This window comes from Aethalodelphis obliquidens, unplaced genomic scaffold (genome assembly GCF_003676395.1).
Source record: "Aethalodelphis obliquidens isolate GAN/ISIS:26980383/991018 unplaced genomic scaffold, ASM367639v1 scaffold2, whole genome shotgun sequence".
Taxonomy (NCBI): Eukaryota; Metazoa; Chordata; class Mammalia; order Artiodactyla; family Delphinidae; genus Aethalodelphis; species Aethalodelphis obliquidens.
In genome coordinates this window covers 35,198,576-35,225,475 of record NW_020837946.1, presented here as the reverse complement: position 1 = coordinate 35,225,475, position 26,900 = coordinate 35,198,576, and the positions used below count along the sequence as shown (strand labels likewise).

The window sequence follows — 26,900 nt, the reverse complement described above, 5'->3', positions numbered from 1 at the left end:
TTTTTTTTTTTTGCGGTACACGGGCCTCTCACTGTTGTGGCCTCTCCTGTCGCGGAGCACAGGCTCCAGACGAGCAGGCTCAGCGGCCATGGCTCACGGGCCCAGCCACTCCCGGACCAGGGCACAAACCCGTGTCCCCTGCATTGGCAGGCGGACTCTCAACCACTGCGCCACCAGGGAAGCCCCAAGGTATCAAATTTTTATACACAATTATGTGAAGGACATTTTATCAGGACAATACAAAGATTAACAAAACATGGTTTCTTTTCCTCAAAGAATTTATAATCTAGTCCCAAATGAGAATATCATATTATTATTAATACTTTTTAACTTAATTTTATTATCACTGAAAAGTTATTAAACATATTAAACTTATTAACTTAGATATGGAAAATAAAACTATATAAATAGAATTTGTTAATGCATCCCTTTAATCTTAATTATGATTTTATAATCTTTATAATCTTCAGGTATTCAGTTTTGCATAATAATTACAGATGTTAATTATATCACTGGTTACTAACAGTAACTAATGCCTATTTACTGTTCAAAAACATTAAGTGACACTAATTCAGACTGTAGAAAAATGATGCACACAAAAGATATCACAGGTATTAAGACTAACATTTTTATATTTAATAAAATCTCTAATCTCTCTTGGCTTTGAAATATATTTACTATTTCTTGGTAAATACTTAAGTGACAGTTCTAAAACATGTTAATATTTTAGAAACAAAATGATTTTAAAAGTACAATGAGGTATAATCTTCTCCTAGATATAAAGTATCTTGTTTGAGATCCTTTAATAAAAGAATAAAGAAATTAGAGTATAATAATATTATATATATATAATATTATATTTATAGGTTGCCTTTGAAAACAAGATTGTTAATATTGTAAGAATTTGTCTAAGCATACTTTAAACACACACACATCTGTGTATAAAAATCATCTTGTATATGACAGGATACATCTAACAAATTTTTTTACTAAAATAATCATATAATGGATGGAAGACAGAGTACAAATATTATAAACATCAAATTACTGAAGTCTAGAAATCTTACCAGGAATGAATAATACATCTCCAGCTTTAAGGGAACATTCATACCGTCTAGCCTTGGAAAACAGTGGATATTTAGCTAAGTCTGGGTTATCTACATTCAGTACTTCTGATTTAGTACCTGAAAAGTTCCAAAAAAGGATAATATAGATTGAGCAGTTAGCATTTTTCTAAAAAGTAACCACAAATATAAATTTGAAAAAATTTTTTTTTCCTGTACAACTACTTCTGTGTACTCACAATGTGAGAATGATTACTATTCTCCTGAAACCTAAGACAATTTTCAATAACACATCCTTTATTTATAACCATTGACTTCCATGTAATATAATTAAGATAATCTGAAAATCTCATTCTTCATATTGCCTATCATTACATACACAATGGAGAATACAATACATCATAATTAGGAAGAAGCCCTATAAAGTTTTTCTATGAGAATGAAGAGATTAAAAAAAAAAACTAACTGAATAAATAAAACTTCAGAAATTTAAACTTAAAAAAAAAAACAGTACCTGATAAATATAAATATTGGGCATCTCGAGGACTGAATAGTACAACACGCTTTTTTCCTGTCACTTGTATTAATAAGTTATCCATTACCTGAAGACAAATAAGAACTTATGAATAAGCAGTATCTAAAATTCAAATACACAGAACCAATGGTATTCCAAATAGTTAACCGTAAATCCTATCCTTTAATAAAGCTTGACTCACATTACCTAAAACTTATAGTAGTATTCTAATCTAACAAGGAAAACAGTTGTGTTACACAACTGTGTCGTTATTTCTCCAACACTGTCTTAAAATGGGAAGGATTGGCAAGCTATTAGGAAATCTGAAGTCAGAAAACTATTTGCCTTTGCCCCACCATTCTGACAGCAAGTATAGTTACACCTATTTGAGGCTCCCCTTGGTAAGTAACTATTTTACTTATCTGTCAAGGAATGCTATAAGGCCAAAATTAGACAACAGGTTGAAAGCACTTAGGAAAACCAGGTGTTGGGAAAATAAACAGTACTGCTGCAACTACTGCTAAACTCTTTTACTATATGGCCAACCATAATTTGGTTATAGGTATGTATCTTGATTTCCAAATTATTTCTATAGGACTATAACCTGGCAAATTTTCTTGATGAACCTATTAATAATGGAGCAATCCTGACTTTTCCTGTGTTTGTAAGGGTACACTACATTAGTACAAATTTTGAAAAATGTTAAAAGGCAGAGCTACATAATTCTCAGCTAAGGAATTAAAATATATACTAAGCAAGATATATTCATGATTATTGAGTACATATCACTTCTACCTAAGCATTTCTCCTTTTACCACTAACCCTTGACTTATGTAAACTTTAACTATATAACTAGCATTCCTTTGACTTATTTTTATAGTTAAGAAAAACTTTATAATATTTAAGATAAAATGGATACTACATAAAATAGTCATTGAATACAGTTAAAAAGTTTGAGTTACATCATTTTCTCACCTTTTCATGTAAATAAAACCTTAAAAAATATGCTAAGACTTTATATCTATCTCATTTAATTATAGAGTGACTATGTTAAAATCCTCCCGAGGGCCTCAGCTAAACTGTAAAACACACTTCTAAAACTTTATTAAATTTAACTCAGAACTTTTCAAAATATTCTTTTATCTTTAGAAACCTATTAGGTATTGCTTTAAGCTTTCTAAATTTCTCCACCCAACACCAAACCAAACACAATACTAGATTTTTAATATTTTTAGATACTTATATGCATATGTTTAAGCAAATAAAATTGTAACACCATAGAATAAATGATCAAGATCAATACTCTACACATCTTGCTGCTCAATAAATACAGCAGACACTTGACATTCTCAAGGGATATACAGCCTAAGACCTTCAGGTGTCCCCAAATTCTTATAATTGGAAATGGCTCTCCACAAACTTCTGCCTTTCTCCTCAACAATGGTTCCATCTAGTCATGTATCACTTCAACATCCTCATACTACAACCTTAACATTTTTCCCACTTTCGCAGCTTTCCCCCTCATCTGGTGTCCACTTTTCACATGTTAAAAAAAACATTCCAAAAAACGTAGTATATATATTATGAGGAACCAAGAATAAGACCACAGAGAAATGCAAATATAAGAAACTAACTAGGCTTTGGCATTAACTAAAATAATTCACTCCCATACCACTGCCTTGCAGAGCACCTGTTTTCAAACTTCATGTTTCAGCAAATTACATGTCAAAGATCTTTGGGGTAACCTCCAGAAAGTTGAAACTGTGAATGTTAAGTCCATAAATTCTAAAGAGCTACTGTAGTTTTAGATTTCTCATTTATGTAGCATACATCATAGTGGGTCCAAAGTTGTAACCCTGGTGAGCTAATTCGAAAAACACTGGAAAAGAACTGCTCTTCTTTGAAGAATTTTGGAAACTTAATATCTCCTTCCAATAAAGGAAACTGCTTTCTGATATCTGCAACATCCTGCATTGAGAGAAACATAATGAGAATTTTAATAATAAACACAATATTGGCATAATGCTTATTTTATCTAAGGCTGCCATCAGAGCCCATGATAATAAGGAGGAATGGGGCAAAACTCTGCTCACTGCTTTAAATACTAGGATGTGACCATAGCCAATGCATGATCTTTCAACTGAAGGAATGACAGACTATGTACCAAGACATTCAACAATATCACTATTGTTAAGCTTAATATGCTTCACTAATAGAAAAGTTCTTCCTACTTTAAGCAAGAATCATACAATTGCCATCTACTCTAATATTGAAGTTTAGGAGTCATCAACTTGAATATAAGTTATCAATTACATAAAACCTGTGGGTACTACTAAGGGAGAAGAATAAAAGAAGGTAAAGAAATAATAGTGCCATAAAGAGAAAAGATAGAATCTGACTTATCATTTTAGGGACCACTCCTTAACACTGTGTCCATATCAATTTGATTCTGAATACATATATATGAATTATCCAGGATTTTTATAATTATTTTAGATTATATTTTATTAGCTGAATGGCCATCTGTAAAATATACAGTAGAACAGATTTCTTAATTGTGGAGAGATTAGACAACTTGTTACATTCAGAATTCTTACCTTTCTAGGGTCTTCTCCAAGTGATCGTAGGTAGTACTTCTCATCCTTAAACATTCCAAAGAAAAACAACATCAGTATTTACTTTAAAATATTAGAAAGTAAAGATGGAAGGAAATGAATCTGAAAAGCTAACCCTCAAGTCATTTTTGAAAAAGTTCCATTTTCTTACCCTTTGTACTAATGCTCTCTGGTGGCTGTATGAAGAAATGTCTCTATATGCCGCTAGTAATAACGACAGGATCCACAAAACATTAAGTAAAATAAATCCTAAAGGCGACACATACATACCACATCTAAAGCCACAATGCTTAATTTAGACTTTATACTCCAAATTATTTACAATCTTAACAGTGCCTTAAGACTTAAAAGAACTCCCATTTGTATAGCACATATGATCTCAGAGCATTGCTAAGGGCCAACGACAAACTAATATAATATAAATGTAGAATAGAAGATAAATAAAATACTTTATACTTTTAAAAATCTGAAACATTGCATTTTATAAAGCTAAGTTTATCCCTAATCACATAATTCTCAAGCCAAATCCTTAAGAGTCAGCTCATGTACGAATTAGAAATATGTAATTTCATAGTAATAAGTTTAAGTTGATGCTTTAAAAAATTGTCAATTATAACTTCACTGAGTAGCTCTAATAGGGAACTATTTGAATTATGACGCACTGTATTGCCTGCATTTCCTGTAATAATTAGAGAACTGAGATATATCAGGTCAAACACAGGGGCAACCCAACTCAAGAATTCTGCCTCTTTTATACTTACATTGACCATTATAACACAAACTTCAAAATGTATTTTATTTACCCTAACAATATATTATACATCTCTGTTCATAAATTTTACTAAACTCCTAGATTCACTGTTTTTAAAATTTTAACTAGTACCATATCAGATAAGTTCCATAAATTTATTACTGGCTAAATAGATTTCAAAGTATGTTCTTTAAAATTCTAAGAGTCTCTTCCAGTTCTAATGTTTCAGGATTTAAAAGGTAAATTCATGTGGCAGGTACAGAGAAGCACCGCAGACTGCCCTTCAAGAAAGGGTTCATAACTTATTGCAAGGAGTGTGATTAAGTTACAGCTGCCAGCTGTTAACTCCTGCAGGTCCACCTCATCCTTTGAACTAAAGGTCATGCTCTTCGTGGGGTAGCCCCAGCCAATGACTAAGCAAGATGGTAAAAGGCCTAGACATTGCTACCCAAGACAGGACTCCTCTAAGAGGTCGTCTTCGCTCAGGAGTTCCACACTGATCTGGCAGAGAGACTGTCAGCTCTGCATCACCGTCTGATGGCACCCTCTACCCAATCCTCTCCTTTCCTTTCACAGGTATTACTTCCCAAAAAACCTTCTGTAGTCCTAATTCCATCTCAGCGTATGCTTCCTAGAGAACTGAACTAATAGTCCATATTCATCTTACTTACACACTCACCCTAATTTTTAGACTTTAATTTATCTTGTCTTGCCCTTTATCTTGTCTGTTTCTTTTACTTCACTTGACATTTCATGGCTATTTACATCTGTGCCACTCATTACCCTTGGACAGGAAAGGACTGATACCAAAGGGCAACTGAACATGTATGTTAAAGCATGGCTGTAAAGTTAAAAAACATTTTTCAGGTACAGCTAATGGATTCAGTTTTAGTAGATATTCTAGTCATGCTACAGAATACAGATTTCTGGAGTTTGTAGGGATACTGGTGGATCTAGTGTAAACATCACCCGATGACAGAACTGTGAAAACAAAACATTTTTACCACCAAACTGACCAGCAGCCCAGCTGGCTCAGATGCAGACAATAGCTTTCTTCAAAGCTTAAAAAGCAGTTTATTTTTCAAATGTGCTTTTGAGATAACAGAGTAAATTTTTTTAAAAAAATGTATTTATAAAAGCCTCAATGCCTTATCTCAAGACATTTAAATTATTTAAAGCTGGATTTAATGTAAATAAGTAGAATTCTTCTGCATTTAATCCTGAACAAATATTATAGTAAATACACACAATAGAAGTCACATTGATAATAACAATAATAAAATATAGAAATAGTCTAATAGTAAGATATGAAAATAAAGTTCTCCATTAGCATTTGAACTTGGCACATCAGACCAAAGCATTTTCAGAGGAAGTAATATTAATAGCTAACATTTAGTGAGTGGTTCCTATGTGTCAGGCACTGTGCTAAGTATTCTATAGATTTTATTTAGTTAACTGTCACAAAAACCTTATGAAATAGATACCGTTATTATTCCTATTTCATAGATGAGAACACTGAGGCATAGAAAGATAATTTGGACAAGGTTTGAGACCTAATAAATAACACAGCTAGGATATATATATGGAAGGCTATAGTTCTTATACATCTAATATTCTTTTATAAGAAAATAATTTAGTATTTACATATTAATGCTTTCCTAAGAAAATGTGTTAAAAGCAGTTACCTCTGAAATAAAGAATTCCTTATGCTTTTCTTCAGCTGCCCTCTGAACCAACTTGCCAAAAGGTAAAGTTCTGAAATAAACACAAAAGAATCCTTGGACTTAGTAACAATAAATCATCTAGTAATACTCTAGTCACTACATATATATATATATATATATATATATATATATATATGCATATATATATATGCGTATATATATATACACACACACTGCTTGTTGGAGTTTGATATATCTTCTGTTTTACAATATCCATAATTTTTATTATAACCTATTATGTGGAATTCTAAATTTTCAAAATTCATTTAGCATTGAGCTTATTTGACCTAGGTTGGCTGAAATTTTGATTTCAAATAGATCTACAGTACAGATGGATCCTTCTCATATCAATATACTCCTATTCTAAGTTGCTGTTAAGAAAACTGTTTCTGGTTCTATGGTATATACGGTATCTTTGGAAATAAACCAACTTTCAAGCGTTTATTGCTACTAATTTTCAAGTGTCCTCGCAAAACAAGTCTTGTGATGAATGGGGCAAGCTATCAACACCAATGCTACTTCGGAAGTGACAACAAGCAAACAGTCCAATGAAGACAAAGCCCCTCTGCTTCTCACCAACCTGCCTGCCTTCTGGCAGTAGCACATAAAACTGCTCTCATCCTCCTGTACCACCCTCTATCATTTCAGGCTTCTGAGGAATAGCTCAGGAATTCCAGTGAAGTGACCAAATTTTATTCTTCTTAAATATTTCTGCCCAAATGCCTGTCTCCTTCCATCCTGGTGAACAGGGCTGAACACTGCAGAAGCAAAGTTTGTTTCCTTTACCTCATGCTCTTGAGCCTGAAGGGCTGTCTTTTCTCTGCATCACATCCTATCCATTCAACCTTCTAGAATCAAATGTACTGCCCCCTATCTGCAGATGATACCTGTAATCTTTCACTCTTATTACCAAATATCTTTCCACTTGATATCTGTACTGGGGAGGTAAGATTTCCTTGTAAGAAGATGACCTTGCAATGTTTTCCTAGAAACATACTAGGTTAAGATAAATGTGGAATGTCAGCTGTCAGAACAGGTAACATTGTTTATTGTAAAAAATGACCCTTTGGGAATCCCCCGGCGGCCCAGTGGTTAGGACTCCACGCTTCCCCTGCAGGGGACACAGGTTCAATCCCTGATCGGGGAACTAAGATCTGGCATGCTGTGCAGTGCAGCCAAAAATAAATAAATAAATAAAAAGACCCCTTATTTATTGTGTCTAGACTAGAAGGATGGTAAGTGGACTATAGCCACCTGTTAGGAAGCAGAGGACTTGGCTTCTCCCTGTGCAGCATAACTCAGTAACTGAGCATGTTCCTTGGAGGAACTGAGAAGCCAAGGTCATGAGCCATTTCATGCTGCTGGTTTCTGCGCACTAAGTGGCTTAGCTAAGCTAGGGTGTTTCTGCAATCCACCTCTATAGTCAGTCTTGTTCCCTTACAAGTAAGCTGTCACTTGGTGAGCCAAAAAATGGTTTCTGGATTGGTATAAGGACTCCCACTGATTCTATCTGCTGCAATACTGTTTCCTGCCTTGTATTCCTTTGCAAAGGTAAGTGAGTCTGATGCCAGATTATGGACTAGCAGGTGTCAATCAGAATTTGAGGACACACTGCTGATAATTATGTAGAGTGAGCACTCAAGAGAGAAGAAAGGAGTCTGTCATCTACTCAGACCAATCTACTACTACAGTTTTGGCTAATAATATCAACAAATTTATTTGTTCAATGTTTTCCATCTCTGACCTCACTATATACTCTTCATTCCTACCAAAGCATCTTTGAAGAGTTTGGGAACAATGTGGAAGCCTCTCTGGGCCAAAACTACCTCTGAAATTGGTGCAGTTGCTAAGGCTTTTTTACTGGAGAGAACCCAAGACCTTTACAAGAAGAGGCCAGATAGAGTAGCTCAGTCCAGAGAAGCAGAACTCGGGTGCCCCCAGCAACCTTCTCCTTTAGGTCGTAGTACCTGTCAGAGCTTCTACAGAAACTAAGTTGAGAGAAGAGGAAATGAGGTATATGAATTGTTAAGTTCCTTGGCCTTAAGGTCTTATCTATCCTATGCATGTTTCAGTAAGAAGGGCATCTGCTATAGAAGTTCCACTTGTCTGGACTGACATACAGACCAGTAAGGGAGGTAGTATCAAGGAGGACTTAGGATTATTAGGACTTGGTGGAGTCAGGCAAATTTGGGTATAAGTCTTAGTTCCAACATTTAGAGCTATACAATCTTAAGTTATTTAACATTTTTAAACTTCCATTTCCTCATCTGTATAATTATTATTTAAAAAATCTACCTCACAGAAGTCTAAATGAGCAATATAATCTAGGATGCACAGTACCTGACATATAGTAAGTGTTCAATAAAGGACAGGTGGTGGGGTTAACAACAATGATAATACAGCAGCATGCAGTAGTTACCAACATTTAGAAAAAGAAGAAAAAAAATCTTCACTGTTCTGCTCCCCATTTTGGAAAGGCTGCTTCACAAAATCAAGATCAGGAATGATGAAAGTATAACAAACAATGAGAGCAGGATGATGATAGGAGTCAGATGATGTGATAGGCAGAAGCAGTGAAGCAAAGCTTATATAAGATTCAGACTTAAAAAAAAATCTATGGCCAGAAGAATAACAACTGTATCCTTTCACTACACAAGGCTCTTCTTTTTTATAGTATACTGACTCTGGAAGAACAGTTAGAGCTACCAAGAGGAGAGAAGTAAAAGCTAAGACTTGGAAACATATTTATCTTCAAATGTTTAAAAAGCAGAAATGCAACCTTAATCTGAACTGATAATAATTATATATGTGCATAGGTTTTCTTACTTTCTAGTCTCTGTCTTTGGTCTAGATGCCTCCCTTCTTTCCTACTCCCTGATAACTGCCAAAAATGACTAAATCTATTCTCCTTCTTACTCTAAGAAACTAATCTTGCAACTCCTTAGTAGCTGTAGTGAAAGGCTTAGAGGAAGCTGGAATAGGAACTATTACATAATATATGTGCTTCAAAAACATGTTTTGAAAAGTTTATAGGACATGACATAACATCAAGGCAACTCAAGATGAAGTTTCAATACCCATTTGTTACAGCATTGGGCTCCCTGGAAAATAAACATCATTAACTGCAGGCTGAAAAATGCTCATCATTCCAGCACTTTCTTCCACTTTCTTGATTTAATAAAAAATGAAAAGTTCTTACACTTGGAAAAATTTATGGTAATTAAATTCAATCCATGGCCTATTAAAAACCAAAACTGTAATGGCAAATATTCAAAGGATCAAAAACCGAGAAATGCTTTGGCAAGCTGCTATATGAACTTGGGAAACTCTACTGAGAAAAGAACGGCCCTGGACATTAGAAGCTCTGTTTAACTCATCTTTAAACTCTGGAAGGAACAGTGAAAGCCACCTTTCTTTAAAAATCAGTCTTTTGTGAACAACATGGTTTTTCAATAGACTGAATTTGCTGGGAACTGCATGTGCTCAGAATTTGAAAGTTGTTTGTTTTTAAAAAATTTAACATTTTTAGTGAAACTCAAGGGAATAAACTCATGGGAATAAATAGCATATTAAATCTATAAGGCTGTAACATTTAAAGCTTTCAAGTTTAGATATTCCACAGCATTTACCTATCTTTTACTTTTAAGACATTCCAAAGCATAAAACGACAACCATGAGGGACATTTAAAGTATTTAAGATTATTTGGACAAAAAAGAAAATTAAGCCTGATTTATCTAAGTTGATAAAAGATTATACCAAACATAGTAACCACTTGTCTTATATTTCTGGAGAGGGCAGAAAAAGAAAACATGAGCTTATACTTATCTAAAAACAATCTGGAATTAAAAAATCTTCCCAAAATAAGGCACTTAAAAATCAAAATAGGTTATAAAGGAAAACTTTAGAATTTATTACTCTAGATAACAATTACTAATGTGGGAGGATCAAGTAATTAATGAAGCATTGAATGAATACAGTACACTGAGCTTTAGATGAATCTAACTTTAGTTACAGAAATTCTGCTCTTTCCATGACTCCAGAAGGTATTGCGTACACACTATATTTTTAAAATGGTCTTTGGAAATGTCTTTGTATAATTATGTAAGCTCAGAATTCTTGTCTTTTAAAAGCCATTCTTTAAAAATTAGTAAGCTATTCCACAATTATATCAAACTAGCCAAAAGAGAAAATGCCATATAATCTTTGTATAATAATGCAAAAATATTTTAAAGGTTTAAAAAAAGTTATGTGTATCCCCAGAGTAAACCTCAGAAGAAAATACCTATACACAAAGTTCTTACTAATGAAGTCCATCTGGGCAACTGCAGCAACATGAATCTTCACCTCTTTCCTCCCTCCAATTTGGCTTAGGTAATCCACTGTCCATTTGCTTGTACATGTCCCCAAATCAATTCCTTCCAACACTAGAGGTTTTCTCTGTGTGGAAAAAATCAACCAAAAATTAGGGAAAACCAACAATGTATCAGGAGCTGTATTTGGTAATAAAGGGATAAAAACAAATAAGAAATGATTCTTTATCCCAAGATGCTAAAAATCAAACCTTCTGACAATTCATGCTGTAACTAAAACAGGAAGAGGACCCATGTAATATAGTTAGAACAAAATTTTAACATTAGGAAATCAAAACCAAACAAAACAGAAGTGCCACCATAAGCTTAGAAACAAGAGAAATCTGAGTATTATTTAAAGCATTCTCTAGAGTGTTATTTATGACAAAACATACAACTGATTAAAATTTGTGCTTTATACTCAAATACTGTTTGCAACTTTTTATTTTGACACCATTCTAAACTTAACGAAAAGTTGTAAGAACATTACAAAGAACTCCCGTATACCATTTACTCTGAGTCACTAGTTGTTAATTTAACATTTTGCTCCACTTACTTTACCATCTGCTCTCACTCTTGTTATATGTGTACAGAGAGAAACATATTAAAGATAATTTAATTTTTTCTAAACTAGTTCAGTGTAAGTTGCTGACATCATGCTCCTTTATCTCTAAAACTTGAGTATATTTTCTGAGAACAAAGACATTCTTTTATATAACAACAGAATAATTATCAAAATTATATTTAACACTGATATAATACTTTAATCCAGACTGTATCCAAATTTTGCTAACTGTCCTTATAATATCCTCTATATTTTTTCCCTATATCTGAGATGCCACATTGTATTTAATTACTATATCTCTTTTACTCTGGAACAGTTCCTCAGACTCTCTTCTATGACATTGACATTTTTGAAGAGTAGGCTAGTTATTTTGTAGAATGCCCTTCAACTTGGGTTTATCCGATGTTTCTTCATGATTAGATTCAGGTTACACATTTTTGGAAAGAATGTACCACAAAAGCAATGTTGTGTCTTTCTCAGTGCAACACATCAGGTAGCACATGATATTTTCTCTATTATTTATGATGTTAATTTTGATCAACTGGTAATTCCTGCCTCAATCAAGTATTGCTACGATGAGTGTAAAAATCGTGATAAAAAAAAAAAAAACTCCATCACCTTCTACATGTACTAGTTGGTATTCTAATGTAAAAATCAGCTCTAACTTCTCCATTCACTTATTTTATTCACTGAGTCATAGTCTACTGACATAATTTTGATGCTCAAGTTATCCCAGATTTGGCCAGCAGGAGTCCCTTCGACCTGCCTCTTGTGACGTTTTACCTGAGCACTTCTTACTTTATGGAAAAATAACACAATCCAGTATCCTTTTACATCTCTGTCCCAGCCCTCTAGTCATTTCTTCAAGCAGCTCTGGTTTCTTCTAGTGGGGAATGCTGTTTAGAAACCATGATCTGGGTGCTGAATGTGTTTATGACTATTGGTGTGTCATTACTTCTAGGCCTTCTCAGTGGACAGAGCTAGGAAACACATGAAGGTGTGTATATACTCACTCCTCCTCAAATATATATATATACACACACATATTCTGCATATGCATATAGTTATATCTATCTATTTCTCTTTCTCTCTCAATATGTACTATACACACACACACACAATTAATGGATGTATGATGAACCATGATACTCCCAATATGGATACCTAATTCTGATCTTATACCACAAGATTTATTCTAATATTCATTGTTTATATATTTGTAAACTCCCTTCTCTTAGTGGGAAACCTGGTTCCTATCATCCTCAATGTTTAATCAATTGTACAATCCCAGAATTCACAATAAGTGCTTTTGCAATTGCTAAGTTATACCACTGTAAAAAAAAAGTCTACAAACTAGAATTCAGTATTGTTTATGGTTCTTTTTGTTTTTAGACTGATATATAATCAAAGAATTGTGTTCAAAAGTGATTTAGGTTACTTCTCCTCCTCTCCCTTACTTAGGTTCACTTCTTACTTTTATATTCTATATTAGAGTTTGGTTGGTTTTTTTGAACCATTCCTTATCCTTGTTAATTTTACTATTATTATTACTGTAGAATATAAAACAGTAACGTGATCTCCAAAGTCAAAATTGTACAAAAAAGGTCACCGCATCTATAATCACCCACCTCATAATCACTCATCCCCTATACATAACCAGTCTCATTAATGTCTGGTTTATCGTCCCTGTATTTCTTTTTTGCATAGTGACCAAAAATATATATACTTTCTTATTTCCCCTTCGTTTTTATACAAAAAGTGTCTTATTATGTATTGTTTTTGTAATTTGCGTTTTTTTAAAAATTTAAAAATATATCCTGGAAATCACTACTATCAGTTCAGATTATTTCCCTCATTCTTTTTTACAGCTTAGTACACCTTAGTGTAAATGGACAATTTAATCAGTCTCCTATGCATACGTTTTTAGGTTATTTGTAATAATTCGCAAGCATAATAAACACTAGAAATTTTCATACTGTTGGAAATATATCCCCAGAGTAAATTCCGAAAGAGGAACTGCTATATCATAAAGTAAACACACCAATAGTTTTGTTAGATATGCCAAATTCCCCTCCATGAGGGTTGTACTACTTGGCATAAAACGTGAGAGTACCAGCTTCTTCACAGACCCACAAAGAATATTATTATTAAAGCCTTTTGATTTTTGCCAATATTATAGATAAATGGTATCTCAGTTTAATTTCTCTTATGAATAAAACTGAACATCTTTTCATGTGTTTAGATGCCGTTTTTATCTTTTTGTCAACTGTTGATTTTTTAATCAGATTTTTGCCCTCCCCCCATTAATTTTTAAAAGTTCTTTACGTACATGGGCTTTTACTGCCCTTTAATGAAATATGTTGCAAATATTTTTCTCCCAGTTTGTATTTTATGTACAATTTTAATCATTTATCACACCTGAGTCATAGTTAGAAAGCCCTTCCATAGACCTAGATTGCAGAGAAATTTACCCATGTTTTCCTCTAGTACTTAACGTAGTTTCTTTTTTTTATTTAGATCTCTGATCCATTTGGAGATAACTCTTCTGTACGGTGTCAGATATAAATCTAATTTTATCATTTTCTAAATGACTGTGACCATCCACTTGTCCAAGCACCATTTATTTAAAAGTTCATCTTTGCCCCAGTGATTTTTAAAATGTCGCGTTCATCACATGCTAAATTTCCATATATATATATATCTCCAGAGCCTGGATAAATACTTGTGTGTGTGTACACACGTCTATCTTCATCCAGACTTTCTATTTTATTCCTCTAGTCTGTCTATTCATGCACCCGTACCACACTATTAAATATTAAAACATGTTAAAAAAATCTGATAGGACTATAACCCCTCACAGCTTTTCTTCAGTGTTTTCAGGTAAAAATGTCTTGTTTTGCAATTTAGTTATTAATTTCTAGTTTTATTACATTGTGACCAGAGTGTTGTTTGTAATTTTCCACTTTATGAAGCTTAGTGATGCTTTGTGACATATTGTATGTCTTGTCTGGGAAGCCTAAATTACAAAACTCTTTTTGCTATTCATCTTCCAAAGCATTTCCACATACATACATCATTTGGTCTTCATAATACTGTCCTGAAGGCATCTTATACTAACGTGTCCTGCAGTGAGGTAGGGAGGACAGCAACCTATCTAGCACTAGTCTCCCAAATAAATTAAGGCTTGAATCCTCCCTATAGGTTGCTAACTCCTAAAAGAAAAAAAGTTCATCCCTGACTTTTGTAAGGACTGTAGCTCAATGACCACCCTTATAGGTGTGAATATCAACTGAAATTGCTGGAGGGGGGGCGGGTTTCTTTATCATGAGCAGGCTAACTGTAAACCTGTGGGGTTTTTTTTTTTTTTTCTGTAAATATCTGCTGGCCTCTTTATCTTAGTTTTTCTGAAGCCTGGATTCCCTTGCAAAGCACGGCAAGTAAAAACACTTTTTTTCCCCATTAGTATTTTTCTCTGAGAACTAAGGTTCGAATTATACGTATAAGAGAATCGAACGTCTGAACTAGAACCCACGTTAGTTAGAATCCAAGACCACTGGAAGTTTGTCGGGGGATTCCCATTGCTTCCCCTTTTGGCTCAGTGCAGTGAAAAACTTCTTCAGATCCAGTAACTCGCGTAGACTGACAGGCGCCGTTCAAGCCACTGGCTGGGGTTGGGGGCGAAACCTCCTCTAGATTTTAGAAAACCCGATGGAAAACTGGTGGTGGTGGTGGTGGTGGGGGGGGGGGGGAACTCCCTGGGTTGCCATGGTGACGTTTGAAGACTTTGTAATCAGACTCCCGCAAGGCCGCTAAGCAGCTAGTAGGGCTTCTTGGGCAAAATATTTCTCGTAGCCAGCGCTCTGCCGTCAACCTGCTCCCCAGAAACGTGGAACGGAAAACTTAACAGATGAGCCAGTCAACATCCCCTATGTGCCCTCTCCCTTGGCCGCCGGGCCAACCTCCCACCTTAGGCCGACAGCCACCTCCTCCCACACCCTGGATCGCAAGAAACCAATTCGGAGCCGCTGGAGCGCTAGGGACGGGTATCCACCGGCTTCCCGCGGTTCTGCCCCGCAAGAGGGCCTCACCTGCGGATACAGGTGCTCCATGAACTGCTCCTGCGAAACGCCCTCGAGCCGGGGTACCGGGAAGCACTGCTCGGCCATGGTTGCTCACGCCCGTCCTCTTCCAAGTCCTGGGAACCTCGGCCCTAACACGTTCCAACCGCGCGGACCGCCCGGAAACAGGTCCGGGAGAGAAAAGGTCCACGAGGCCGGCTGAGTCGCGAGAGCGGCGGGTTCCGAGCGCGGGGCTGGGGGCCGACGGGCATGTGATGGAGAGCAGGGAAGTGGCGAACTCACCAGAGGTGCAGTAAGTGGCCAGCTTGACTGTCCAGCCTCTTTCTCCGAGTCCCGCCGAGGTGGTTTCCCGCCGACTTTGTTTCCGTACTGCACAGGCAAGGGGTGAAAGGTCACAAAAATGGCGCTGGCCGTCCGTCTCTTACCCCGCTTGCTGCTTTCTCGGCCTCTGCCGGGCTCGGCTGCCCGACTCTGGACTCCCGGTTCGGCCGACGTGTGGCCGCCGTTGGCTGGACTTTGCTGCTTCTGCCGCCGCCGCCTCGGCTCGGGAGCGGCCCCGTTTCCTCGAGTCTCTTGGGCCTCCGCGGCCTTGGCGCTGCCTGCTCGAGCTCCTCAGCGTCCCCTGCTCAGCCCTCTGGGACTCCCCACAACCCTTCCCGCTTTCCCTTCCTGCCCTCGGCGAATCTACAGCACCGAGGAGCAGCCCCAGCAGCGCCAGAAAACCAAGATGATCATCCTGGGGTTCTCCAACCCCATCAACTGGATTCGGACTCGAATTTACTCCTTCCTTATCTGGGCCTATTTCGACCAAGAGTTCAGCATTGCAGAATTCTCAGAGGGAGCGAAGCAGGTTTGTTTATTTCTCTACAAATAATCTCTCCACCTCTCATGCATTCAACTGTTAGACACGCAGAAGTGTTTAGCGGTGAGGTTTCCACTGGGTCTCAAATGATAACATGTGGGTAGTGACCCAGACACAGAGCCCTCTGGCCACTTCTTGATTTAAATTAAGCTTCTGCTTCTGTTGCAAGGTCGCCGAGAAATAGGGTTTCGATGGAGACACCAAGGTGAAGTCCCTTAATTACTTTTTCTACTCTCTACAGGTTTTGAGTCAGAAATGGATTCAAAGCCTGTTTCTGCCACATAAAAGCTACATGGCTTTATTTTTTCTGAAAAAGACAAAATTGATCGTATGCTGGTATTGATATATTTAATCCTAGCTTTTTTTCAGATTATTTCTATAAACACAGCCATTGATATTTATTTATGTGACCTGTCAGTTATAAATTAAATGTTTTCAACTTTATAATCAATGTCAATATTAACTCCTGCTTTTGCTTCCCCGAGTCAACTCCTGACTGATTTATGTTTTTATAAAAAAATTAAAAAGTAAAGAGCAAGCTTGATTAACAGCATTGTAAGGGATAAACCTCTGCTCGTGTCAGTTCTCAAAATCTTTTGTCCATGCAGAGGTAAATGGGCATGATGCTACTGTTCTCCACCACTCTGCTGATGACTTGAGCTTGTCTACCTCATGCTTATTTATGCGTCAATAAGGAATGGAAGTCATCTCCCCACTATGGGCAGGATTCAAGCCTAAGTCCCTATTTTCTCTGAACACAGAGGAGCATGGGACACTTTTTAGTCACTCTTTGATCCTAAAGGTTCTCCAGCTGTGAGCTATTTTAGCCCTTATCCTTGCTATTAAGTAGTATCTGCACCCCTTCATCAGCCAGTTTGTATACAGTCTTGCCTCATCTAAGTCAATTTTTGTGCATTTAACCATTCTGATTTCCAAAAAGAATGTTGGGTCATCCATGGCAAATATTTAGTGATTCCATTAAACCAGCGGTTACTTTAACATACCTTTCGGATCAAGCAAACCAGTTTTTCAACAAGTACGACTTCAAAGGACATAGCTGAAAAACCTTCCTCCTACTAGATCTCATAAGGCAACTATACCTTCCTTTGCATAGATGTAACTCTAGGGCTTGGAAATAATCTGATGCAAAAACACTGGGTAGATTATCTACTCTCATGGCTCAATTTACCCTTTCTCCTTAGACTAACCTCCTATCAATAAGATGTTATCTTGGGATGTGAATATCAAGTTATCAATTAGATCATGTTCTTTAAGATTTTTTGTTTTTAATCATAGAACATAAAACAGAAAGGGACCTTCGTGCTCATTATCCTAGTCTAATTCTTTCAGATGATAAAAATCAAGTTCTAAAAAGGTGAAACGATTGGCTCAAGGATGCATAGCTAGCAAGTGCTGAGGTGCATTGTCCTGTAACCCACTCTATAAGCAGTCTTGGTCCTCCAGAGTCACTAGAAGTTGAGATGGTTAAGTACAATCTAGGCAAGCTTTTTTTTAAAAAAAATTATTAAAAAAAATTTTTTTTGAAGTATGTTGATGTACAATATTATATATATTATATATATATGTAATACAGGTATACAATGTAGTGATTCACAATTTTTAAAGGTTACACTCCATTTATAGTTATTATAAAATGTTGACTATATTCCCTGCGTTATACGATATATCCTGTAGCTTATTTTATACCAATCTAGGCAAGCTTTTATTCATCATGTGAGCCAGAGGAATAGATGGTCCTTAAACAGCTTTATTAGCTCCACAAACCCTACTTTCCATTGATATGCACATATGACATGATACCTTCCCTATTACTGCTTTCAAACCACTAACCATGTACTGTCTGTTTTCCTGTATCTTGCTAGCATATTTTGGCCTTTTCTATGAAAAAGAGGGCTATTTCCTAGAAGCCTGTTTAGGTTAGGCAATCTTATATCACCAAAGCCTTATCAGGGCAGCCTCCTAATGGTTCATTATTACCTTATAGGATAATTTGCTCAGGTGTGATCTTCTTTGGCCACACAAACTAGAGTCTCATGTTTGGGTTTCAACATGATGGTTATGGTCTTTGTTTCTTCTTACCAAATTTCACCCATCTTCTGCACGCAAAGGCTTACTAAAACATACAGTGTTTCTGAACCCTGAGATCCTCTAAAGTGTTTGCAAGGGATCCTTGAATCCATTTGGAAGTGTGCTTTTCCTCAAAATTCAACTCCATTATTGCTAGGGCTGCCACAACAAAATACCTCAATCTGGGTTGCTTAAACCACAGAACTTTATTTTCTCACATTCTGGAGGTTAGAAGTCCAAGTACAGGGTGTTGGCACCTTGTTGGTTGGTTTCTTCTGAGGCCTCTTTCCTTTCCTTGTAGATGATTGCCTTCTTGCTGTGTCCTCACATGTTTTTTTTTTTCCCCCTATGTACATGTGTGCCCTAGTATCTCTGTGTGTATCCAGATTTCCTCTTGTAAGGACACCAGTCAGATTGGATTAGGGCCCACCCTCATTTGACTTCATCACCTCTTTAAAGGTCCTGTCTCCAAATACAGTTACCTTCTGAGGTACTGGGAGTTAGGGCTTCAACATATGAATTTGGGGGAACACAATTCAGCCCATGTGGGAAGGCTATATGAGAAAAGAAAAGTCAACCAACTTTGGAGGAGTTATGCCTAACACCGATATCTAGTGTTTGACATTGTCTATTGCCTTTATCATAAAATAGTCTTTGTTACACTTAGACATTCAAGTATGAGCATTGTACATTGTATGGTATTTCACATGATATTTTGAAATAATAATCACCACCTTCCCCCCACTGTTTTTTTAAGGCTTTTGCTCATGTGTCCAAGTTGCTGTCACAGAGTAAGTTTGATCTATTGGAAGAACTTGTGGCCAAAGAGGTAAAGTATACTTTTATTTTTCCTTTAAAAATAAATGTATTATTCTCTTGCAGTAGAATGATATACGTTGTCCTTATTTATGTTTTAAAGTAGTATGCATGCTTACTTAACTTCTTGTCTTATATGTAAAGTGGGATAGTAGTAGTATTGTTGGGAAATTGCGTGAGATAGTATATGTAATGTAGAGCACTTAGAATGGTATATGGTTCAACCAAAGACTATATATGTGTTTGCTTTCTTCATGGTATTTTATTGTGTATATGCAATATAATTAATTTAGCTAGTTTCCCATTGATCAATGTATAGCATTTTCAATTCCTCTGCTATTCCAATGTTGTCAATATCCTTACATATCCATTACCATTGACAAAAAAAAAAAGTCTCCTTATTTTTCTCCTAAAAGACTAGCTTTTAATATTTAGATTTTCATTATTCTTATGGTTGTTTGACTTCTGTATTTGGTTTGTATTAGAAATCTATGACTATTCCCACTGCCACCCTTAAGTAAAATAAATCACCCTTAAATAAAAAAATAAAAAATAAAATAAAATAGTATGCATGCCATCAGCCAAAGTAGAGTCCCTGTATCTTGCCTTTGGGGTACTTGGGGTCATATAAAAGTATAGAATGACTTGCTACTTAAGGCATAAGTAAGTTAATATGATGTCTTTCAGTTCTTATATAGAATTCTGTATAAGAACAGTTCTATTACGAATTATCTAATTGAATAATCAGATCCCTTTCAGCCTTGCTTTTTCTTTTTAATTAATTAATTTAATTTATTTATTTTTGGCTGCATTGGGTCTTTGTTGCTGCGCACGGGCTCTCTCTAGTTGCGGCGAGCAGAGGCTTCTCTTCGTTGTGGTGTGCGGGCTTCTCATTACGGTGGCTTCTCTTGTTGTGGAGCGTGGGCTCTAGGTGCACGGGCTTCGGTAGTTGTGGCACGCAGGCTCAGTAATTGTGGCTCTCTGGCTCTAGAGCGCAGGCTCAATAGTTGTGGCGCATGGGCTTAGTTGCTCCGTAGTATGTGAGATCTTCCCGGACCAGGGCTCGAACCCGTGTCCCCTGCACTGGCAGGCAGATTCTTAGGCACTGCGCCACCAGGGAAGCCCCTCAGCCTTGCTTTTGAAAATGAATAAATATGGCAGTAAATTTTAAAATATTTTTACAAAATTCATTCCATGAAGAATTCACTCCACTTTTTGAAAAGCTTTTGAAAATTCAACAAGTGAACTATGGTTTGCTTTTTCCATACTTAGACACTACGTGTATTGAAAGAAAAGGTTACTTCACTACCTGACAACCATAAAAATGCCCTTGCTGCTGACATAGATGAAATTGTATATACATCAACAGGAGACATCTCCATTTACTACGATGAGAAAGGTAATGCTGGAGCATAGTCAACTTTAAATGACCCACGATTGTCCAGATAAGCTAAGTTAGTGAATAATCATGGAATAGTGACATTTTGTTGGTACAAGTGGATATTTATAGAACTGCAGAGAAAATAATATATTCATTCTTTAAAGCCCTAGTTCTGGAAGACTTGGGACATGGTAATAGTTTCTTATGCCTTTCTATCTAGAACTTTCCCCTAATGTTATTTAATTCACAGAAGAGAGCATTGTAACTTAAGTAAAAGAAAATTGTCTAAGACAAGCTGCTCCCATACCTTAACATGAAAATATTTGTGTTTCAGATTTCCTAACTGAAAGGAAAACAATTGAATATTTTAGGTGTCTAGCTGTATGTTAAGTAGGAGTAAAGAGTAAAAGAAAAAGTAAATAATATTAGCTAAAGACTGTTTTGAAAGTAACATTAACTCAGAACTCCCAAATTGGATTTATTTGGAGACGATGAAAATAGTTGAAAGGAACTTTAGCCTTTATCTTGTTCATCTCCTTGTCCTATTTTCCCTGAAAACTTACTGACTTACTCCTTCTACAAATATTTGCAGTGTATTATGTGCTAGGCACACAGGAAATCTACTCTTTGCTTACACACTTGCTAAGGCAGTTCTGACTGAGGACTGTTAATAGTGAAAAAATTTTCACACACATATTAATTTGAAACATTTGTAAAGGTACTTTTAATGATAAATATTTTCTTCTTCCTAATATTTCAAATTGCATCTTAGCACCATGGTTACTACCTGATTTTTGCACAGGACGTTGTCATAATCACTGGGCATAGTAAAGTGAATTAGGGGTAGAATAGAAGGCTTCTTTCTGGCAGTTGGGGTTAAGTTAATGACATAGCAGCAAAAAAGTGTTCCCCCCCCCTCATTTGTGGTTTGACAATAGATATCTGTTATCATAATTTTAGAAAATGCCACAAATTGAAAATAATCCATGTAGTGCACTTGGTAAAAAGTACCTCCTCAGTAAATAGTAGCTCTTACTACTGTGATCCAGAGAGGAAGGTGTCATAAACCCCAGGAGAATTTTCTAAAAATAAAAACGTGTCAATACAGGTATCTTAAGTTAGACTAGAATGAGCCCCAAATTTGGTCTGTAACAGCTGTATAATTACTGCCAGTTGCTGGTTTCATTAAGGATATAAGAATGATAGATTATTGTGATTTGTATTTGTATGTGTGTATGTTTTTTCTCTAAGGAAGGAAGTTTGTTAACATCCTGATGTGCTTTTGGTATCTAACCAGTGCCAACATCCCCAGTGAAACTATAAGTGGAGCCAGTGTGTTCCAGGTTAAGTTGGGGGATCAGAACGTGGAAACTAAACAACTTCTTAGTGCGAGCTATGAGTAAGTCTAATCACATTTCGTTGTTTCCTTTCTCTAGAAAGTAGAAGGTAGTATGAAAGTATGAAAACTAAAGGGAGATTTAGGGAGAAAAAGATTGAAATTTGACAAGTTATTTATGAAGAGAGAAAGTCAGAAAGACACACTGGCCATGAAACAGGAGTGTTCAGAAATTAGGAAGAGGTAATATTGCTGAATTTAATTAAACTGTATTTCAGCTGTCTATTGCTACGTTACAAACCACTCCAAAACTCGGTGGCATCAAACAGCCATTCATTTTGCCTGCTATTCTACTGCTCAGGAATTTTGGAAAGGCTCCGCTGTGGAGTTTTCTCTGCTCCCTCTGGCATCAAGTGGGGTGGCCGGAGCTAGGGGTTCATTTCCACAATGGCTTCTTCACTCATGTGGGCAGCACCATGGTGCTCCTTGGCTTCTCCACATGACGTCTCATTCTCCAAGGCCTCTCTTTGCGGCTTGGGCTTGTGGTAGTGTTAAGCTAGTCACATGTTTACATGGTGGTTGGCTTCCAAGAGGCAGAAGCCAGAAGATGCTAGACCAGTAAAGGGCTATGCCCAGTATTGGAACAACATCATTTCCACCATGGTTTGCTGGTCCAAGCAGTCACAGGATCTGCACGGTGAAAGGGCATGGAGAGACTCCACCCCTTAATGGGGCAGCAGCAAGTTCACGTTGCAGAAGAGCATGTGGGATGCAAGATGTAGTTATGACCATCTTGGGAAAATAAGATCTGCCATAATTGGCACATGGACCATCCACTCACTAGACATTTATTGACCATCTCCTATTTACCAAGTACTCTGGTAGGGGTTCAGATACAGAATTGAAGGGTTCCTGCCCTTAAGGAGGTACTGTCTAACAGGAGGTTAACAAACTATTTAAAAGAGACACTCTAGTGTATTATTGTACTAATAAAATTTGGAACAGTGAAAAAGTCAAGCGAGTCAGTGGAGACATAGTTTAATATCTATTTAAAAGAGAATACTGTTATGTCATATTTTAATATCTATTTAAAAGAGAATACTGTTATGTCACCAGAGTTATACAAATTTGCTTTAAAATAATGAACAAATCCCAAAAACAACCTAGGAAAGAAAATATGCAGGTTTGCTAAGGTAAAGGGAATTATATCTTCTTTTTCTTCACTTTTCTTGAAGGAGATGTACTTTTTTTCTTTTCTTTTTCTGTTTTGAATTTTGCTTTATTTGTAATTACCCAAAATATTCTGTATATTTAAATACTTAATTTAAATCTGCTGAATTGTCTCTTTTTTAAGATGTCATTTAGAACACTATAATCAACACTAACCTTTGGTTCTTCTGATATTCCCTACTAAGATCACGGGCAGCTCATAAACACTGCTATTTTCAAGATTGGTCTTAATGCAAGCTATGAGTAAGTCTAACCACATAAACCAGCTTCCATGAAAGTGCTGTTTTTATCACCATATTCCAATTTATTTCTCCTCGTATTAGGCGTATATTATGGCTAGTACTTAACAATAGAATAACACTGAAGTTCCTCTCAAGGACTGGCAGATGTTGGAGAGTATGTAGATCAGTCCATTAAAAATACTCATTTTAGTTGAGAATGCACTTCTGATTTTGTGGGGATATATTTTGTGATCAAATTAGTAGATTAAACTTTTGATTTTTATTTACCATTAACTGTTAGCTTTTTGCTAACAACTGCCTCTAATATATACTTGCAAATTATGTAGTTATCCAGGAAGTATTTGGACTGATATAAGATTCACATTATTTATAATTTTTTCCCTAGATTTCAGAGGGAGTTTACACAAGGAGTAAAGCCTGACTGGACCATTTCACGGATTGAACACCCAAAGTTATTAGAATAATCAATCTTGGAAAAATCAGCTTATTGGACTTTTAGCAATTACTGAGAAGAACTAAGGAAGAAAAATTTTTCAGATCAGTTGATCTTCACTTAATCAAGTCTGTGGATTACTTTTGTATTATTTTGAAATACTCCTTGTAGTAAATTGGCATGATACAATAAAGCATTTTCCACAGATTGTCATCACTTTCTGTAGAAGGAAGTCAAAGTAAAAAAATTACAGCAGCCCATCATTGGCATCATATTCAGTATCATTTCTAATGTTACATGTATATGTATATATACACAAACTCATTTTATAGACAGTAAAGAAGATATTGAAAAAATTACACATTTTAAAATTAATAGTCTTTAAATATTTTATTTGTGGTTAATACACTTATACCAATAATTCAAGTATGTGTAAGATTTCTTTTTCAAAATCACTGCTGCTATTTGATTACCTCTTTGGTCACTAGCTGGATGAGAAAGAACAGATGGTATTATAGCAGATGGGTCACTACAGTACTAAAAATCAGTGAGGCTTACTAAAGCACAAAGAGAAAAAAGAAATAGAACAGTAACTTACTCCCTTATGAAGTAATATGAAGTCTTCTAACATACTTGTATTTGGACTCCTAGAAGTTGGGATAGGGGAGACAAAAACAATATAAGAAATAATGTCTGAAAGTTTTCCTAATTGATGAAAACTATAAACCCACAGATCCAAGAAATTCAACAAGCAGGGAAGCCCATAAAGAACCTCACAGGCTTCCCTGGTGGCGCAGTGGTTGAGAGTCCGCCTACCGATGCAGGGGATACGGGTTCGTGCCCCAGTCCGGGAAGATCCCACATGCTGCGGAGTGGCTGGGCCCGTGAGCCATGGCCGCTGAGCCAGCGCATCCAGAGCCTGTGCTCCGCAACGGGAGAGGCCACGACAGTGAGAGGCCCAAGTACTGCAAAAAAAAAAAAAAGAAAACCTCACTAAGGTACATCATAATCAAATTGTTGAAAACTAGAGAAAATTAGAAAAGCAGCTAGAGGAAAAAAAAAAGACACATTCCATACAGAGAATGACTATATTTCTTTTCTCAAACTATGCAGGTTAGAGGCCTTGGCATGACATCTTTAAAGTACCGTAGGAAATAAACCTGTTGACCTAGAATTCTATATTCAGCAAAAATATCCTTCAGAAAAGGTGAGAAAAGACTTTTTCAGACAAGGAAAAGATGAGAGAATTTGTTGACAGAAGACCTGTTTTATAAGAAATGTTAGGGGCTAGTGGACAGAATAGAGTAAAAGGACCCATGCATATTGGACAACTGATTTTTGACAAAGGTGCCATAGTTATTCAGTGAGAAAAAAGAAGTCTTTTTAACAAATGGGTAACTATATATTCAAATAGGAAATAACCTCATCTCTCGCCTCACACCATACACAATTTTAGTGCAAAATTTAGATTGCAAAATGGATCATAGACTTAACAAAATCTAACACTCTAGAAATTCTAGAAGGAAACAGAAATTGCTGTCTTGGAATAGAGAAAGATTTCTTAGGAGACAAAAAGTGTGAATCGTGAAAGAAAAATTTCTAAATTGGAATTTATTAAAATTAATACTTCTGCTCTTTGAAAGACAGCAGCGAGAAAATGAAAAGCCAAGTCAAAGATTGGGAGAAACTATTTGTAATCCATATATCTGACAAAGGACCTGTATCCAGAATATATAAATAATGCTCATAGCTTAATAATGAAAAGTTAAACAGCTTTGTACAGCTATCATGACTCATCAAACTGTGGACTTAAAATGGGTACATTTTGTTATATGTAAATTATCATATATATATATACTGTTTTTTTAAACAAAGTGAATCAGCTATACATATACACATATCCCCGTATCTCCTCCCTCTTGTGTCTCCCTCCCTCCTTCCCTCCCTATCCCATCCCTCTAGGTGGTCACAAAGCACAGAGCTGATCTCCCTGTGCTGTGCGGCTGCTTCCCACTAGCTAGCTATTTTACATTTGATAGTGTATATATGTCCATTCCACTCTCTCACTTCGTCCCAGCTTACCCTTCCCCCTCCTCGTGTCCTCAAGTCCATTCTCTACGTCTGCATCTTTATTCCTGTCCTGCCCCTACATTATTATATATTTTTAATGCAAATTATACCTAAACAAAGTTTGCTAAAATATTTAGCAAGAAAAGTAATTTGTAGGAAAATAAGCTCAAATGATTAAATTTTTTATAAAGTATAAAAGAGCTAATCTATGTTTCATCTAATCTTAGATGAAACAGATAATAGATCAGTAAGGCACATATTGCTAAAATGAAAAAAAATGCAACCAGTTAAACTATCACTTCCCATCTGTTGTAAGATGCATCTCCAGTGATTTTAAAATGGATGGTGAATGTGTGGTTTAGAATCAATGAAATACACTGTGATTTATTGTTTGTGAAAATATACATAAATTGTAAAACTTTTTTAAAATGCAAGAGATTAATATGGCACTAAACTCATTATAGTGACAACTACCTCGGGAGGACGGGAGTGGAATGTGACTGTAATGTTTTGTTTCTTAAAAAAAGTACCTGATACCCAAATAATGCTCTTTGTATATGGTTTCTCAATGAAAGGAGACGGGCATTGGGAGCAATTCCAGGTCTATGCAGAAAACAAGCAAGAGTAGCCTGAGACATATTCTTGGGCTGGGAAGCAAGGACACTATCAAAGCTGACTGCGGTAATGTTGAAAGTTATTTATTACCATTTAACAAACCCAAAACTTAGTAGCTTAAAAATAACAATCACTTATTTTACTCATAAATTTGGGCAGGGTTTG

At 36.1% G+C, this 26,900-nt stretch overlaps 2 protein-coding genes across 6 annotated transcripts in view; one reads left to right on the top strand and one right to left on the bottom strand.

The window, feature by feature from the left end:
- TYW5 (tRNA-yW synthesizing protein 5) overlaps positions 1–15,995 on the bottom strand; it is an 18,332-nt gene extending 2,337 nt beyond the window's left edge. The window contains exons 1-7 of one of the 3 annotated variants that reach the window (XM_027124808.1): positions 15,945–15,995; positions 10,952–11,106; positions 6,630–6,699; positions 4,176–4,220; positions 3,409–3,546; positions 1,579–1,666; positions 1,068–1,184 (exon numbers count right to left, since the gene is read on the bottom strand). In XM_027124808.1, the coding sequence (XP_026980609.1) occupies positions 1,068–1,184; positions 1,579–1,666; positions 3,409–3,546; positions 4,176–4,220; positions 6,630–6,699; positions 10,952–10,983 (490 nt within the window). In that variant the 5' untranslated portion in view covers positions 10,984–11,106; positions 15,945–15,995. Of the gene's footprint in view, positions 1–1,067; positions 1,185–1,578; positions 1,667–3,408; positions 3,547–4,175; positions 4,221–6,629; positions 6,700–10,951; positions 11,107–15,671; positions 15,917–15,944 lie in introns of those variants that run through there. The other 2 variants (XM_027124801.1, XM_027124818.1) reach the window with 2 other exon arrangements.
- On the top strand, positions 15,952–24,914 carry MAIP1 (matrix AAA peptidase interacting protein 1). 3 transcript variants are annotated; one of them, XM_027124851.1, is made up of 5 exons: positions 15,952–16,512; positions 19,370–19,441; positions 20,701–20,827; positions 22,061–22,208; positions 24,784–24,914. In XM_027124851.1, exons 1-5 carry the CDS (start codon positions 16,063–16,065, stop codon positions 24,815–24,817), a joined length of 831 nt encoding a protein of 276 aa, XP_026980652.1. In that variant the 5' UTR covers positions 15,952–16,062; the 3' UTR covers positions 24,818–24,914. The 3 variants fall into 3 exon arrangements, with proteins under 3 accessions (XP_026980652.1, XP_026980642.1, XP_026980630.1); XM_027124841.1 differs by lacking the exon at positions 24,784–24,914 and adding an exon at positions 23,561–23,996; XM_027124829.1 differs by lacking the exon at positions 24,784–24,914 and adding an exon at positions 24,003–24,308 and having other exon boundaries at positions 15,958–16,512.
- Positions 24,915–26,900: the final 1,986 nt, after the last annotated feature.